This window comes from Brachyistius frenatus, unplaced genomic scaffold, assembly GCF_029030835.1.
Source record: "Brachyistius frenatus isolate BFR_SWC_R1_liver_20210118 unplaced genomic scaffold, ASM2903083v1 Contig_282, whole genome shotgun sequence".
NCBI classification, from domain to species: domain Eukaryota; kingdom Metazoa; phylum Chordata; class Actinopteri; family Embiotocidae; genus Brachyistius; species Brachyistius frenatus.
Window position 1 is genome coordinate 72,585 of NW_027210881.1, and position 17,475 is coordinate 90,059.

The 17,475-nt window shown below is 46.8% G+C and overlaps 1 protein-coding gene across 2 annotated transcripts in view; it reads left to right on the forward strand.

The window, feature by feature from the left end:
• Nucleotides 1-17,475, forward strand: part of appa (amyloid beta (A4) precursor protein a) — a 31,043-nt gene that overhangs the window by 10,819 nt on the left and 2,749 nt on the right. Inside the window, exons 2-16 of one of the 2 annotated variants that reach the window (XM_069722126.1) lie at nucleotides 4,315-4,482; nucleotides 6,333-6,462; nucleotides 6,614-6,726; nucleotides 6,813-7,003; nucleotides 7,247-7,590; nucleotides 8,077-8,244; nucleotides 11,359-11,492; nucleotides 12,229-12,303; nucleotides 12,394-12,552; nucleotides 13,064-13,192; nucleotides 13,289-13,388; nucleotides 14,550-14,762; nucleotides 14,877-14,930; nucleotides 15,460-15,551; nucleotides 16,785-16,931. In XM_069722126.1, coding sequence (XP_069578227.1) covers nucleotides 4,315-4,482; nucleotides 6,333-6,462; nucleotides 6,614-6,726; nucleotides 6,813-7,003; nucleotides 7,247-7,590; nucleotides 8,077-8,244; nucleotides 11,359-11,492; nucleotides 12,229-12,303; nucleotides 12,394-12,552; nucleotides 13,064-13,192; nucleotides 13,289-13,388; nucleotides 14,550-14,762; nucleotides 14,877-14,930; nucleotides 15,460-15,551; nucleotides 16,785-16,931 — 2,217 coding nt within the window. The remainder of the gene's footprint in view (nucleotides 1-4,314; nucleotides 4,483-6,332; nucleotides 6,463-6,613; nucleotides 6,727-6,812; nucleotides 7,004-7,246; nucleotides 7,591-8,076; nucleotides 8,245-11,358; nucleotides 11,493-12,228; nucleotides 12,304-12,393; nucleotides 12,553-13,063; nucleotides 13,193-13,288; nucleotides 13,389-14,549; nucleotides 14,763-14,876; nucleotides 14,931-15,459; nucleotides 15,552-16,784; nucleotides 16,932-17,475) is intronic. The other variant, XM_069722127.1, reaches the window with a different exon arrangement.

Here is a 17,475-nt window from a genome sequence, read left to right on the forward strand (position 1 = left end):
CACAGACATCAAAGATGGAACTTAAATATCTGGTATTTAGTTTAAAAATGACAAACCATTAATCTGACATGATGTTTTTCAATGTGAATTTTCTGTAATTAATCAACTAATTGTATCCTGTGTATCATTTAGATTTAAATGACTTGATATGGAGGTCAAACAACCAAACACGGTTATAATAATAAGCCAGAATGATCCTTTAAGGCAGAACATAATGACAGTAGAGACGCATGATGATGAAGCAAAGATCATGTTGCACACGTGTGTCTGTACGTGATTCGGGTCATGTGGAAATTCATCTGACGGGAAGTGCGATCTGAATCTCGGCGGAGCGACGTCACGCGTGTGGACGGCTCATGTGAAGTGCTGCTCGTCATAAACCTTCCTCGGGGTATCGAAACCACTCAATCGAATTGGCAAATAATCTCACTTTAATCGCTCCGCTACCATAAACTTGTATGTTATTGCATTACATTGTTAGATTGTTGGTTGGTCTGTTGGTGCTTTTTAATGTTCTTTTTATGCGCCTCCCTCAGGGTGAAATTAATTCTGTTTCATCTTCAAATTGTTCCACTGAATGCTTTTTGTGGTGTACGAACCAACATGGCACGCCAGGCTTTATCAACTTGGACATGGGCTGCGACATGCAACTTAATTCTGTGCTCCAATATGGGTCAGCGGGCCCCGGGGCTAAGGCCTGTGTTTTCTGTCCGTGACTGATTTGATTTTGGCCACAGTCGCTTCTTTTATTTATTTATTTTTTTGTCCCTTCTTCTTTTTTTTTGCAAACAGCAGCACATAAATGTAGTCCTGAATATTACCGCGCTACAATCCTCTTTATTGTGGAATTATTAGGACTTTTCCAGCTTCCTGAACCGGAGCTCTCAAGTCATTTTTATCCAGCTGTTGAGTTCATCTGATGAGATGACGTGATAAATAGAAGTAACAGGAAGCTGGAAAGGCTTTTTGATGGTTCATTGCTTGAGTTGCGTCACCTCGGTGTGTGACTGGAGGGGGAGGGGGTGTGTGCTTGCTTTAATTGAACCCAGCTCATTCGCTGTCGTTACAGTGACGGCTATCATGCCAGATTGAAACCAAAGGGGGATATTTCTCCTGACCAGGCTGCTGTCCTAATCCTCCCCCCAGATTACCGCTCCCTCCCCTCCCCGCAGGATGACCGGCTGGCAGACTGGCAGGACGGCGAACCAGAGCCGAGATGGCGATAAAGACAGAGCGAGCGAAGGCGAGGAGGGGAAGCCCGGCGTCTCCTGTGATATACATCACTCCGCTGACGTTGCGTCGTGCCGTTTGTCAGTCGTTGAGTCCGTCTGGTGCTTCCTCCCAGGAGGAAACAATAAAACAGACATTTCACTTCGGTATTCATAATCTTTTCTCTCAAAAAAAGCAGAATGTCTGCAAGTTATTATTTCTCCAGTTTTCTGAAGGATAAGAAAGTGAAATGCTGCGTTTACTTTTGTACACAGTATCATCTGTAGTGTGGCTGTTTTCCTGGAGAATATTGACGAAGCCAGCATTGAACTTTTAAAGACGGCCAGTATCTCCCATCTCTCCTCTATTAAGCCTTCTCTGATATCCGTGAGCTTCCCTCTCCTGCCCTCCATCCTTTCAGCGCTACAAAGCGCTTGACCTTCTGCTGGAGCCCGAAGGCTTATTGTCCAATTCGTCTGTCCTCCAATCTCTCCCTGTCTCCTGCCATCATGGTTATTGTTCGTCCCCCTCACCTTTCTCCTCTCGCTCCTGCCTTGCACCATCATCCTAGGACTGATTTATAAGGCTTGGCCAACTCTCCTCCTCCTCCTCTTCCTCCTCCTCCTCCTCCTCCTCCTCCTCCTCCTCCTCCTCCTCCTCCTCCATCAGAAGACCGAGCAGTGGAGAGATAGCAGCGAGAGGCCGAGACAGCGATGGGCAGGGTTGTGATTTGCCATCCAAAAGAGGACGACACTAAAAAGAATTTGAATGTCAGCAAGCCGTCGGCCCTGATTTGCCTACCTGGGCCCCGAAGCAGAGAGGAAGTTGGTTTATCGCTTTCAGTAAGCGACAGCGTGAGGCCACAGGGTGGACGGATAAGGTCAAAATGAAACCGGGCACTCAGGAACGGAGTTAATTAAAAGATAGCACATATGCACAACTTTTTTCGAGATTGTTTGAACATTTCGCGCTGCCAGTTGGCCTTGGGTTTTTCCTCTTAATGAGCAGGAAGGGATGTGATCCATGCCTGTCAGCGCCGCTCACACACACATGGCAGTGTGGGAATCGAGCGACGGACCCCTAAATAACCCCGCGTGGTGCAGATGGCGCCGTGTCAGGACGACCGGTGGGGGGGGGGGGGTGAACTTTGAAGGTGCATATTTGACCCACGGAAGTATAACCTGATCTGTGTGTGTGTGTGTGTGTGTGTGTGTGTGTGTGTGTGTGTGTGTGTGTGTGTGTGTGTGTGTGTGTGTGTGTGTGCAAACTGTTTAAGAGGCCCTAAGTGTTCATTGTTAAATGATTAAAGATTAAGGATCATAAATTCTTATTTATTCCATCATTTTTTCACAATAAAAAAAAAACATTTAAAAAAAGGCATCCGGTTCCAGTTGAACGTGTTTCTGCTCCACAGCCTCTTAACGCTCTTTACAAAAGCTTCACAAATGGCCTTTTTTTCTGCCGTGCAGCGGCACTAAACTGCGTCACGTTGTACAGGTGTTGGTTTCATTGCGTTCACCTCGTGTTCACCTGCCGAGCTCTCTGTTCTGCTTTGCTCGGCCTTTCTGTGTGCAGTCAGGTGAACGTAGAAAGGGCTCCAGAGAGCGCTGTCATCTACTCCCCCTGCCAAGTGTGCAAATACAAAATGTATAAAAGAAAGATAATGGAAGCTGATAAAGTTCACCGTCGCACCGATATACGCCTGCTGAATCGATTCAAAGCTGGCGTTTTGTAGCTTCAAATTGAATCCAAATTGACGGCCCCCACCAGCTATTTTCATATTGGAAGAGGACTTTATGCTCCTGGCTGCTTGCAGAGAATCAAGTCTGGAGGAAAAAAATATGCTATCCATCTCACAAAACAACATTTGTTTGCCTGCCAGGGCCTTCGAAACCATTAACAAGATTAGGGAGCACACAATGGCCACAGTCCCTCCCTCCCTCTCCTCCCTCCCTCTCCTCCCTCCCTCTGTCTCCTTCTCTTTTCCTCCCCTATTCCCTCCCATTTTGTTCTTGCTCATTTGCCAGTACAATGCAGACATTCAGTGGTTTGTCTGCACCTCCTCTCTCCGAGGGGAGCGTGAGCACAAAACCTCCTTATGAAGGACACACACACACACACACACACACACACACACACACACACACACACACACACACACACACACACACACACACACACACACACACACACATGGGCAGAGGCACAAATCGACACACAGGAGCGTAAATTAAAACAAATATTAATGCATTCATATTAATGCACACACACACACACACACACACACACACACACACACACACACACACACACACACACACACACACACACACACACACACACACACACACACACACACACACACACACACACACTCCCTTTGCCTCCAAGCCAACCTGCGCTCGTTCTCAGTATGTGCTGCACTTACAGAGAGAAACGAGGCAAAAACAAATCAACAGAGGGTTATATAAACACTATACTGTCCCGGAAAACGACATAAAAAAAGGCGAAGAGCCTCCGTGGCAGCGGAGATGTACACACTGTAAAGGGTGAAGCACGGGGCAGTGGAGTGGGTGTGTGTGCATGAACATCAGAGGCAGGAGAGGGTGTATTTGATTGCTCCAGGCCTGTTGTCAGAGGTAATTTATTCTTGTAAAACTATTGATTTTTGATGTCCATCTCTTTTCTGTTGTTTTTTTGTTTTTTTTAACTTAACTTATTGTGCGCTGCTTTTTTTCCCAGCAAGATCTTTTTACTTTGACTTTTTTTGAAGGCGTCATGATGTGATGACCGTCGCTCCATGAAATTGCAAAAAAAGGAAAATTTGTTCCAATCCTCCCTTTGCGGACACTTGGCTCATCTTCTCTCCCCTCGTTTCTCTCTCTCTCATCTTAAACTGGCTCACCTCATCTTACTCTTCATCTAACATCTAATCACCCCCCCCCTCCAAACCCTCTGTCTAAGTAATAAAATTTAATTGCATCCGTCTTGGATTTTTCAGCGCAAGTGCTCAAGGAGTTTAACACAAGTGGTAAATCTCTCTCCTGTTCTCTCTCATCCCTCCCTCCCTCCCCCCACCCCATCGGACCCCCCCTCCACCTTTAGGTGCCTACAGATGTTTCTATGGGTCTGTTGGCGGAGCCCCAGGTGGCCATGTTTTGCGATAAACTCAACATGCACATCAACGTGCAGAGCGGCAAGTGGGAGCCGGACCCCTCGGGCACCAAGAGCTGCATCGGTACCAAGGAGGGCATCCTGCAGTACTGCCAGGAGGTAAAGTGTGTGTGTGTGTGTGTGTGTGTGTGTGTGTGTGTGTGTGTGTGTGTGTGTGTGTGTGTGTGTGTGTGTGTGTGTGTGTGTGTGTGTCACTTTTTGTTTTTTCTGTAAAACAGTTTGCTTCCCCTGCAGAAATAATTTAGTGTTACATAACATGATTGTATTAACTCGCGCTTTAAAGCAGATATGACTCTTGGTTGTATGTACTGTGTTACAGAAAGTTGGAGTATTCAGATACTCACTGTTAGGATAGTGTTAAAAAAAATTATATTCTCAAAGCAAAGCCAAACGATGTTGTTGTCGACCCCCACCCCCCTAACCCCCTCACCCCCCGACCAGTTTTCCTAAACCATAATTCATCCAGGCTTTCAAAATCATTTAGCCACGTATGCTATGATATCGGGAATCCTCAAACTGTAATTACCCAGTGTGTACTTAATTTTAAGTGAGCGATAAATCTGGAAGATACATCTTTATCGTCGTGGCATTTTAGTTGGATTTTTGGGTCGGGTAATTAATATTTTAGCCATTAATCTGACACTCTGACACCAAATTACAATGATTGAGGAGTTACTGTTTTGTTTTTGTATGTTTGGGCAAGAGAGAGAATAATTTCAGTTTTAGGAGGAAAAAAAGCCAGAAAAAGTCTCCAGCAGTAGATTTTTGTTTATTCTTATTGCCTTACAATGTGAACCAGCTATAGTTCTGGTTGTGGAGAGGCGAAGGTGTTTGTTTGTTTTTTGGTGGGAGAATAAATGAGACCAGAAAAGTCATGAATGGGCTACACAGTCTGCAAGCAGATTTGTATTTAGTCACCGAAATCCCCAATTTGGCAGCGTGACACGATGTCAAAAGTCCGCTCGGTAAACAAGCAGCTTAGGTCCATGTGACTGGACTTTAGAGACCACAGTTAGCTTATAATTAGGTGGCGTGAAGCTAACCGAACCGAAAGCCGAGTGCGACACAGTGAACTTTTCTGTTGTTGATGTTCAGCCTGAAAGTGCCCTTCTGCAAGACACGTGGCTGTTTCAATCCCTAAACGGACTCTCAAGCCACAAAGCCACATGATTTCATTTGGGAATCCAGTACGTAAATACACTATTATTAAAGAGATTTGTCTGATAAGAGGATGTGATTTCTTTGAAAGACCTGAACAGAAGGACTCAAAGGAAGATAAATTAATCTTTCCCGTGTTTCTGCAGATAACAGATCTAATAATAACAAACAAATGCTTATCAAATCAATCTTCAGGCCCCATTTTAAAACAACTTTAAATATCACAAAATGAATAAAAAAGACAAGAGCAACAAGGAACCAAGAAGGTTACAGAAGGACTATTTTTTATTCTGCACCGGGAGAGAGGAGGTGTCAGGAAAAAGATCGAGGGGAGAGGGGTGACATGTCGACGAGCAATATTGTGCAGAGGCAGATGTCATGCATGGCTGAGAGGAATATGGAGGTAAACACAGCAGAAACAGCATCGAGGAGCACTGCGGTAAAGATGTAATAGCTTGAGAGGGGGGATGCAGAATATTTTCACGCAGAGACAGTTGGTCATGTTTGAAATAGATTAAGAGACCTGACGGCTGTAACTATGTGGCTAAGAGGGTTAGACCAGAGGTGACCTCGGCGTTAACTCCAGCCACAAATCTGACAAACTGGTGATTAACTGGCCCTGAATCAGTCCAGAGTTCGGCCCTGTCAGAAGCACAGACGATACATCAGCAGCTGGTACGAAGAACAAAAGAAACTGGAACTGAAGTGGGATGAAGCTCTAAGCTCTGAAATGAAAAGAAGACTTCACTGCGTTGTGGCTCTCACCGTAACATATAACACCGTGTCTCCAGGTGTACCCAGAGCTCCAGATTACCAACGTGGTGGAGGCCAACCAGCCAGTCAGCATTCAGAACTGGTGCAAGAAGGGGCGCAAGCAGTGTCGCAGTCACATGCACATCGTGGTTCCCTACCGCTGCCTGGGTGAGTCCCTTACGCTTACGTTGGTTACTGAAAGAGTTACCATAGCAACCGGGACTGTGCGACTCATATACATATGAGACGTGGGTTCAAACGTGCCTCCGGTCAGTCTGAAGTTGTGTCTGAAACGTTGGACGTTGTTCTCGTGCTGCAGTGGGAGAATTTGTGAGCGACGCCCTGCTCGTTCCCGACAAGTGCAAGTTCCTGCACCAGGAGCGCATGGACCAGTGTGAGAGCCACCTGCACTGGCACACCGTGGCCAAGGAGGTGAGCACACTCCCTCAACACACTCTCACAACTCGCACGAGCATCTCCCGATTGACTTTTTTTTGGTAATGTTTTGGCGCGTGCAGTCCTGCGGAGACCGCACCATGAACCTCCACGACTACGGGATGCTGTTGCCGTGCGGCATCGACCGTTTCCGAGGAGTGGAGTTCGTGTGCTGCCCCGCCGAGGCGGAGCGGGACGCCGACAGCGCGGAGCAGGACGCCGACGACTCTGACGTGTGGTGGGGCGGCGCGGAGACCGACTACTCCGACAACAGGTACGGAGAGATGAAGCCGAGGTCGCAGCGGAGCGACACATCAGCTCACATCATCGCAGATACCGACACCTTCATTTTTAATATCGCCACGAGGACAAAGTTTCTCTCCTTGAAAGCAAACTGCCTAATTAGAAATCTTTGTCCTTCCTGCCTCCCCTTCATCCTCCGTGTCCTTTGTCATCCTCCCTTTCCTTCCTTCCTTTCCTCCCTCCCTCCCTCCTTTTTTCCAACCTTATCTCTCAGTATGGTGCGGGAGCCCGAGCCAGCGGAGCAGCAAGAGGAAACCAAGCCATCTGTGGTAGAGGAGGACGAGGAGGAGGAGGAGGAAGAGGAGGAGGAGGTGGCAGAGGAAGACGAGGAGGAGGAGGAAGAGGAGGAAGAGGACGTGCTGGACAATGACCAGGACGGTGACGGAGAGGAGGACGAAGAGGCGGCGGAGGAAGAGGAAGATGAGGAGGAGGAGGAGGGAGATGACGACATAGTCGACACGCTCGACGACGACGACGACGCAGACGAGCCCACCACCAACATCGCCATGACGACAACCACCACCACCACCACCGAGTCTGTGGAGGAAGTTGTCAGAGGTGAGGAGCATACATAGTTGTATTTTCTGTTTTAATAATTAGAATATCTGGAGGTCCGGATAAATCAAAGCTTCTTAACACCTTAAAAAAAACACCCAACCTTTTGATTAATGAGGAAGATTTTCTGTAAAATAACATGCAAAACGTGTTTTGGCCTCCAGTCTTTATGCTTTGCTAAACACAATTGAACATCATGTTCCTCACCGATTAATTTCCTGCTGTCATTTTTGTTATTGGTCTCATTCATCATGTCACAGCTTTCATTAGACACGTTCCATTAGAGTCCGAATTGGTTGTTTCAGTGCTGTTTCTTCATTTTTAAATTGGTCTTCAATTCACATCCAAGCAGCGTTATTAATGCTTCAACCTGGCGGTTTTATTTTTGTTACATGTCTAAGAGGTATATTTCATAGCTGAGCACGCCGGACCTCTCGGCCGAGACATGGATAAAAAGATGAAGGTGCATATATGTGTGTGTCCTCCAAGATGTGTGCTGGGCCAACGCAGAGATCGGTCCGTGCCGGGCCATGCTGCCCCGCTGGTTCTTTGACCGCCTGGAGGGCCGCTGCACTCAGTTTATCTACGGCGGCTGCGGAGGCAACAGGAATAACTTTGAGTCAGAGGAGTACTGCCTGTCTGTCTGCAGCAGCGTCAGTAAGTCCTGCCGACAGCGGCTAACTTCAACCGGCAGCTCGCCGCTCCGACTGCCGGTTGTCTTCACCTCCGGTTTGTCTCTAACCTCTCGCTTGGACTCGCCGTCTCTCCGAGCTGTCCAATATTAACAGCTGCTCCGAAGTTTCCGGCTTGGTGTGCTTCTCTTTTTTGGTGTTCTCTGCCTGTCATCTCCATTTCCTGGCTAACATTCACTTCCCCCTCACTGTGTGTGTGTGTGTGTGTGTGTGTGTGTGTGTGTGTGTGTGTGTGTGTGTGTGTGTGTGTGTGTGTGTGTGTGTGTGTGTGTGTGTGTGTGTGTGTGTGTGTGTGTGTGTCATGCAAATGGAAAAAAAACCATCATCCTTTATAGAGCAACTCTCACATCCAGGTGAGTCAGTCAGTTAGAGACTGAGTCCTACTAGTGTGTGTGTGTGTGTGTGTGTGTGTGTGTGTGTGTGTGTGTGTGTGTGTGTGTGTGTGTGTGTTGCATTTCCAGTATATTTAACTTGGGAGCACACTGGGCTTAGTTGTTTTGTAAATCTGTTCCGAGCTGGCAAGGTGACAAACATTGCTGTTGCTATCTTTAAACCACAAAGATAAAAAAAAAAGAAGAAATCTGCTTCGCTGCATGAATCTTCTGAGTCGAAGAGACTCTTTGGTTTGTTCGTGATGAATTGTGTCCTACATATGAAGCTAAAGGCTTCAATAACCGCTGAGATAAAAAAAAGAAAAAGGGATCGTTTACACGGCCAGTTGGCTTCAGAGGCTGAATGCCATTCTTTACATCGCCGTGGTTACACTGTTGTAACTCCTGCGACTTCACGGCCGCCGTTCTCTCTACGTTACCTCGGCGTGAATACGAGGCAGGAATTGTTTTCCCGCTCTCTGCCGCACGCTATCCTGTACGTCCCCGACGCGTCGAGGGAATAACTTTGAGTTAATTCATTCACTTCTCTGAAAATCAGATGTCAAGTTACCCTGCTGAAATTTCAAAAACGTGAAATGTTCCTGAGGTGGCGAGGAGGAAAAACTCATCAATACAACATTACACGCTCTCAGAGCAAACCTGCCTCCCAGATCACACCGAGATGATTGATTATCGGTGGAATCACGGAAAATGAGGAGGGTTTTTACACCTGGTTAACATGTTGAATTGTCAGAGGCTCGAAACGCGAGAAAAAAAATCTATTATTTTTTATTATTATTATTATTATTATTATTATTGCCATGTTGGGTTAGATGTGATGGTTCTGAAGTGACTGGATTTCAAATAGTGACTCAGCTCTGGACTGGTGAATTATGTTTCCCCTTGTGTTTTTTTTCATTCCCAGGTGTGTGTGTGTGTGTGTGTGTGTGTGTGTGTGTGTGTGTGTGTGTGTGTGTGTGTGTGTGTGTGTGTGTGTGTGTGTGTGTGTGTGTGTGTGTGTGGCAATGCACACGAAGTGGGTTGTGTGCAGCAGAAGGCGGTTTAAGTGTTGTGCTTCTGACATTGATTTCAATGCGTAGGGTTCAGTGACCTTGCTTGATACGTGCTTGTGTGTGTGTGTGTGTGTGTGTGTGTGTGTGTGTGTGTGTGTGTGTGTGTGTGTGTGTGTGTGTGTGTGTGTGTGTGTGTGTGTGTGTGTGTGTGTGTGTGTCTCAGTCACGAAATGCATAAACTGCCCTGCAGCAAGATGGAGTCATGCTATCTCCATCTCCATATATTTTGATCTAATTTTATCTGCTGTGTGTGTGTGTGTGTGTGTGTGTGTGTGTGTGTGTGTGTGTGTGTGTGTGTGTGTGTGTGTGTGTGTGTGTGTGTGTGTGTGTGTGTTTTGGTACGGGAGAGAGAAAGTGCTTGCTGCAGTATCCCCCGACCTCCCTCACTGACACACACACTCTCTACTTCCATGTGTGATCAATTAACAATCATTCAGTCTGAGTGCAGCTGACATGAAAAGTAATAACTATGTAATAAAGTCACATTTGTGACTCTCCCCTTTAGGTCTTATATTGCTTCTAGTACATTGATCCAGTTAATGGGGGCTCTTGCCAGTCTGAAAGCGTGTACTTGGGAAAGATTGTGGTGCACGTATCTCATATTTTGCTCAACAAAAACCAAGGGTGTTCCCCGAACCACTCCTTTTTCATTTTCCCTGCAGAATTATCACTCAATAGTTGAGGCTATAATGTGAAAATAATCATGAGTCATCATTTTCAACAGGGTTGCATAACTGTCATTTACGTCTTTCTGTCAAAATCAAAGCACAGCACCCACAGATCGTGTACAGGTAGCATAAAAAACAAAGAATAAAAGATGCAGTGAACAAGAGTGAAAGGGTCAGTTCACCCAAACGATCCCAAAAAATGACCCAAATAAGTTTAGTCGTGCGGTACAACATTGATAAACAACACTTAAAAAATGAATCAGCAATATCTTACTAAAGGTGCCTTTTTGTAATTTGGATGAAGTGATCTTTTAAAAACAGGAAGGTGAAGAGCAGAGGTCGACAAAACTCTGGGCTCAGGTCAGTGAATAACATCTCTGTTGTTTTTGTGTCTGGCGCAGTCATGCGATCTCATCAGACGTAACCGATTTCACATGATGCTCGACCTTCACGCGGACACAGATTCACACACACACACACACACACACACACACACACACACACACACACACACACACACACACACACACACACACACACACACACAGCACCAACCACTTTTTATTACAAAAGATAATCAACTTTCCACTGATTAAATCCAGGTTTCACGCAATAACTGATCCAATTTATTTCTTGCTGGTAAGTCAACCACAATTTAGAGTGCGCTTCTGAGCCCACAGGATGAATTCCAGCGTGTGTGGTTTGGCAGGAGAGCTCTGAATGAAGTTATATAAATGGGAGCGGGTTTTGTCTGTCGTTACAAAGCACGTCGGGTCATCTGAGGCGTTCACGTGTTTTGCTTTTGGAGGGTGCAGGCTTCCAGGTACTACGGTGTCTTGTTTCCCTTTTCTCTTGAACTCACACTAACCCAATTAACCCCGTTTCGGACTGCGTGTTTTGCATCTGCGCGTGTACACAGTCCACTGATAGTCTTTCCCTCTCTATCTTCTTCCCTGTTTCGATGCAGTACCCACAGCCACGCCCAGCTCCCCCGACGCCGTGGACCACTACCTGGAGACGCCCGCTGACGAGAACGAACACGCCCACTTCCAGAAAGCCAAAGAGAGTCTGGAGGCCAAGCACCGTGAGAGGATGTCTCAGGTACCGACCAAGGAGGAAGAAAGGGAATAAATGTGGACTGATTGGAAGTTTGAATTGGTTTTTTTATGTTATTGTATTAAATTGACTTAAAGCTGATCAGCAGTACCGCACACACCTTAGTGAGTCATGGTGGGAAGCAGGGAGAGGACAAAGATATTTTCTATGAATAGAAAATAGGAGGGAGAAGAGGTGTGGCAAGTAAAACGAATAGGTGCGTTTGTTAATCCCTCACGGGTGAGCCGACTGAGCCATTTCAACTTTAATTGTGTTCTTAAATCAAGCGGCTCGCTGCCCGGCGGAGAGCCAGATGGTCCGCAGCGACGTCAGAGGGACTCTTTTCTTCTTTTGCTCCAAGAGTTCGCGCGCCGCTCGAGTTAGTTGCGTTTGTTTTGAATGAGCAGCCTACGGGCGCAGTCTGATTTAACACGGTCGGCTTCACCCTTACAGATACTGTTAGGTCATCGCGCTGGTAAAAAAAAAAGAGTCACAGAGGGTGAAAGTGAAGGAGGATGTTAGAAAATAAATTAAGAGGGAACAGAAACGGCAGAAAGCCCCTCACTCACGCTCTGACATTCAACCTTGATTTATTTTTCATAGCTGTGTAAAATGTAGGCAGCTGTGAAAAGCGATGCGATATCTCACTCAAGTGTGAAGGCAGCTGTGTGTGTAGGAACAGGATGTAAAGTTAAAGTTGATTGACGGGTCGAATTAATTTCCCTCCTCTGCTTGTCTGCAGGTGATGAGGGAGTGGGAGGAGGCCGAGAGGGAAGCCAAGAATCTTCCACGTGCCGACAAGAAGGCTGTCATCCAGGTGAGACGAGCACATCCCGGACACGCGAGAGGCCGCTCCAATGTTTTTGTCTGTTTCTATAAATATTTGTAACGCCGTGTGTCGACGCAGCGTTTCCAGGAGAAGGTGGAGGCCCTGGAGCAGGAGGCGGCCAGCGAGCGCCAGCAGCTGGTGGAGACCCACATGGCCCGGGTGGAGGCTCTGCTCAACGACCGCCGCCGCCTGGCTTTGGAGAGCTACCTGACCGCTCTGCAGCAGGACCCGCCCAGGGTACGCCGCTCCGCAGCTCTTCAGCACCATTTCTCTTTCCGTCTCCTTTTGAAGTGACGTATTTTCACGAGTCCCTTTTCCACACGAATAATTCTCCCTTCACGTATTCTGTTTGGTTCGACCTGGGCCGCCGCGCTTTGCTAATGGGCAACTGCATGTAACAAAGCCTTTTATACACAGTGTGTGCTTTGAATGCGTCGGATCGTAAAGGACAAAATCAAACCGAAACTAGTTAAAGGCAGAAATTGTGAAATTAAACTCTCGCCCACGTACAAGTCGATTCATTGTGATACCGATACGCCATCGTGATGTTAGATACAAAGGATAAGTCGCCGTCGTTTCTTTTTTATATATATAGCTGCAGGAATTTGGAGTAAATGGAAAGAACTGACTGATTTCAGGATTTGGCTTTTAACAAATTGCAAGAGCAAAATGTTCTAATCTGGGCTTTATTGAAATTTGTGATTCCATGCTGCTGCTTCCTCTGCTCTTAACCATCTGTGTCCTGCAGCCCCGTCACGTCTTCAGCCTGTTGAAGAAGTACGTGCGTGCCGAGCAGAAGGACAGGCAACACACCCTCAAACACTTTGAGCACGTCCGCATGGTGGATCCCAAGAAGGCCGCACAGATCAGACCTCAGGTAGCGTCACGAGTCCATTCTCTGATTCTGGCTTTCGTCCCTCCCTCAAATTAGAAGACAAGGAAAGCTAATGCTGTTTTTGTTGGTTCGCGACAGGTGCTGACTCACCTGCGTGTCATCGAGGAGCGTATGAACCAGTCTCTGGGACTTCTCTACAAAGTGCCCGGTGTGGCCGACGATATCCAGGACCAAGTCGGTGAGTTTGTCATTTTGAAATATCAACATTTACACACACACATTACAATTATCTGGAATAATTAGAGTACGAAAATAGAGTCCAGTTCACCGTAGACGGCTTTGCAATATTCAGGCAAACATGATGTAACCTGAGAAGTGAAGCTGAGAAATATGGGAAGGAGGTTTTAGCCGCAGACAAAGTGAATATAAAGCGGTCAGAGTAACATAAACCGCCTCGTGTAACTGAATTTTTGATGTCTATCATGCTCACTGTGCAACTGAAGACACACCGTCCTGATTGTGTTACATGCATGAGAGACTGAATGCTCTAAATTCTGGCCCCCGACAAAATGCAGTTGTGTTGTTTTTTTGCTGATAAGGGCATCGGAGCCATTTGGCCTAATTCTTCTGTTACGAGTCAAATGAAACTGTTTAGTGGGAAGATAAATCCTCTCCCTCCCTCCCTTCCTCCCTCCTTACCTCCCTCCCTTCCTCCCGGCATTTGCTACGTTTCTGTGGGGTTTTTGGGTTTATTGGAGTTGCGTGCGTCACGCAGCCATCTGTGTCTCCGAGACTGTCACAGTCTGTACTGCACAGCAAAACACACACATGCAGGAACAAACAGAAGGAGCAGCACCATTCAGTGTGTTTGCAGGGCATCAGGTCGATTAAAAAATGGAGCTAAACAAGAGAAGAGGCGGTCTGTTCCTGCTGATACAGAAACATTTGTGCAAATCAGCACTTACGCGTTCTCTTTTTGAATTTAAATGAATAAATAATTATTGTGTCATCTGTAGTATTTACTACAGACTGAGTATTTTGTTGTTAAGGGAGGCTGCAGCTCAGACAGTAGAGTGGGTTGAACACTAATCAGAAGGTTGGTGGTTCAATCCCCAGCTCCTCTTGCCCAAGTTGCTCCCGATGTTGTACCATCAGTGTGTGAATGTTCTCCTGATGGCAGCACCTTGCATGGTGATCTGTCTCATTAGTGTGTGAATGAGAAAACCATGTTAAAGCGCTTTGAGACCAAAAGATGATAAAGCGCTATACAAGTACAGACCATTTACCATTTGACTTATGTGAAAGTTTGATGAATGAAAAGGCGTTTCCTTTCTTTTCCCATCTCCACTTCCGTCTCTCGTCCTCTCTGACCTGGCGCCTCCTCGCCGTGTCCGTCCAGAGCTCCTGCAGAGGGAGCAGGCGGAGATGGCCCAGCAGCTGGCCAACCTGCAGACAGACGTGCGGGTGAGCTACGGAAACGACGCCCTGATGCCGGACCAGGAGCTGGGAGACGGCCAGGCCGACCTGCTGCCCCAGGAGGACACGCTGGGCCTGGGGCGCGTCGGCTACGTCCACCCCGAGAGCTTCAACCAGCCCAACACGGAGAACCAGGGTATTTACTGGAACACAACACAAGTCAAAGCTATACACTAACAATTCTTGCTTTTGCACGATTCGTGTGCTACGAAATGACTTGAAAGGGACACGTCTCTGTCTTTCACTCCAGTTGAGCTCGTGGACTCTCGCCCCAATCTTGACAGAGGCATCCCCACGAGGCCAGGTCGGTACAAGAGTTACGATACTGTGTGAAAATCAAAAACAGGAAGGTTTTAGGTTAGGGCAGCAGTCTGCGTCATTGTTTGCCCTTTAATGCGGCGGCCCTGTCGTATCTGTATATTAACGCTCGTCAGCCAGTAAATAATAATAATAATAATAATATCTGGTTCCCTGACATTCATTTTCTTGAACCCTTGAAGCATCCAGCCGATGTATCTCTCATAAACTACTGTAGCTCGTGGCTGCGGTTGCTCACGACCTCCAACACTGACAACTTACATAAGGTTCCCTTTTATAAAAACCTCCTCAGGTTGTTGTGAAGGAGACGCGAGAAGAAAAGTCCCAACAGTATTTTTCCACTATCTGCCTCTCCCTGAGCCGTTATTTACACAAAGTCAGCTCCACTTGACCTCCATTAAGGCGCAGGTGTAGGAGAGTCTACGCATACCACGTACCGCCGGCACGCGTAACACTCGGCGGTCTGGCCGAGAGTCACCATCCATAACAGATTGTACTTCTCCTTCCCTCGGCAGTGACCGGGATGAAGATGGAGGCTATCCCTGAGCTGCGGATGGAGACGGAGGACAGGCAGAGCACCGAATACGAGGTTCACCACCAGAAACTGGTAAACAAGCACCGAGAGGAGCTCAGATACGCAAATTCACTGATTTGCCTAAATTATACGACACACACACATAAAGACGCATTCGCCCCCTCCCCACCTCTACACAGATACCCACGTCTCCACTTTGTCCTCCAGGTCAACTCCCAAGGTTGTCACCATGGAGACAGCCGCGATAAAATCCACTGCCCTCCGATCGGAGTTAAGTTTGGTGCCGTCCGTGCGGGTTTACGCGTTTCACTGCTCAGCCACAGGTTATTCTGCGTTCAGTCATTAATCTCATCCAGTATTGTAACACCAGCACAAAATCCTCAATCCACCTCCAGTCAAATCCAAATCCACGCACCTTATTCCTCTCACCTAAAGGCTCTAATCCCTTAATCCCTACATTTTATTACATATCACATTTCTGGCATTCACAATGAGCAGTTAGTGCGTCGGGCCGACTCCTTCACTCGACTCCTCGGTTGGATATTCGCCGTAACCCCCAATCAGCCTTCTGCAGGATTTATTCTGGAGGAGGCTCGCCGGGCTGAAATTAAATCCCCATTCAGTGCAGCGTTTGACGCAACAAAAGCAGCGGTGTCGGGATGTCGAGATGCCTTTTTGTTAGACGATCTGCAGTGCAGTTGCGTTGGGAATTCTTTTTGCCACTCGACAAGGTTTGTCGAGCCGTTTGTTTTGTTTTTTTCTCTCTTCAGAAGACGCTTGTTTCCATTTTTATTTGTAATAATGAAAAACACGTTTCACAGGGCATTGTAATCTGGGACCGAGAGGCTGAAGGCTTCATTTGCTTTTGTTGTGTGTTTTTTTGTGTGTAAGTTGTGCGCTGTGCCACGTTGGAGCCGAGCCATTCTGCAGCACTGCTTCTTTACATTGTGCTCTGCTTTCTGTAAATCACCCGGCAGCTGCAGGAAAAGAAAAGAAAAGATTTCCACCAGGAAATAAGACCTCAGAAATAAGTGGCCTTACAGTCTCTGCCATGTCCACGCGTTATTACGTGCGGTGTCTCTGTTCCCCCGGCGGTTAGTTTCAGTCAGACTGTAATGATGACGATGACGAGAACGGGTACATATGAGGAAATGTAACGCGGCGTGCCTTTACAAAAAGAAACTAGAAACTAGAAACAGAAGTAAATGGACGACACCGTTATTCAACTCCTCAGATCCACAATTTAAAAAAAAAGAACAAAGTGTTGTTGGACGTATCACCTGACCTGTCCTCCGACTCCCGCAGGTCTTCTTTGCAGAGGACGTGGGCTCAAACAAGGGCGCCATCATCGGCCTGATGGTCGGCGGCGTCGTCATAGCGACCGTGATCGTCATCACCTTGGTGATGCTGAGGAAGAAGCAGTACACCTCCATCCACCACGGAGTCATCGAGGTGAGAAACAGCTGACCTGCCTGTTTGTGTGTGTGTGTGTGTGTGTGTGTGTGTGTGTGTGTGTGTGTGTGTGTGTGTGTGTGTGTGTGTGTGTGTGTGTGTGTGTGTGTGTGTGTGTGTGTGTGTGTGTGTGTGTGTGTGTGGACAAGCTGTTCTCTATGGCAGTCAGTCTGGAGTGAGGATGATGCTGTGCATGCACAGGTGGGTTCAAGCTGTTTTCTTGTGTGTGTCAATGTACAGATTTAATGTTTCAGGACACGCGTGTTGTTAAATCTGAAAAAGCCTTTAACAACACACACACACACACACACACACACACACACACACACATTGTGCAGTTAAATGCTTGTATATGTATCTGCTCAGTAAATATCATTGAATTAATGCCCGTTAACAATTTAATTCCTGCTTTTCCTTTTCAAAACATTTTCCTTTGAGTTCTTTCATTTAAAAAATACGATATTGTGGCCAGTCGTTAATTATTCTTTGAAATAAAAATCTCTTCCAGAAGCTTTAGAAAGCTCTTAAAAGATGGATTTTCTTT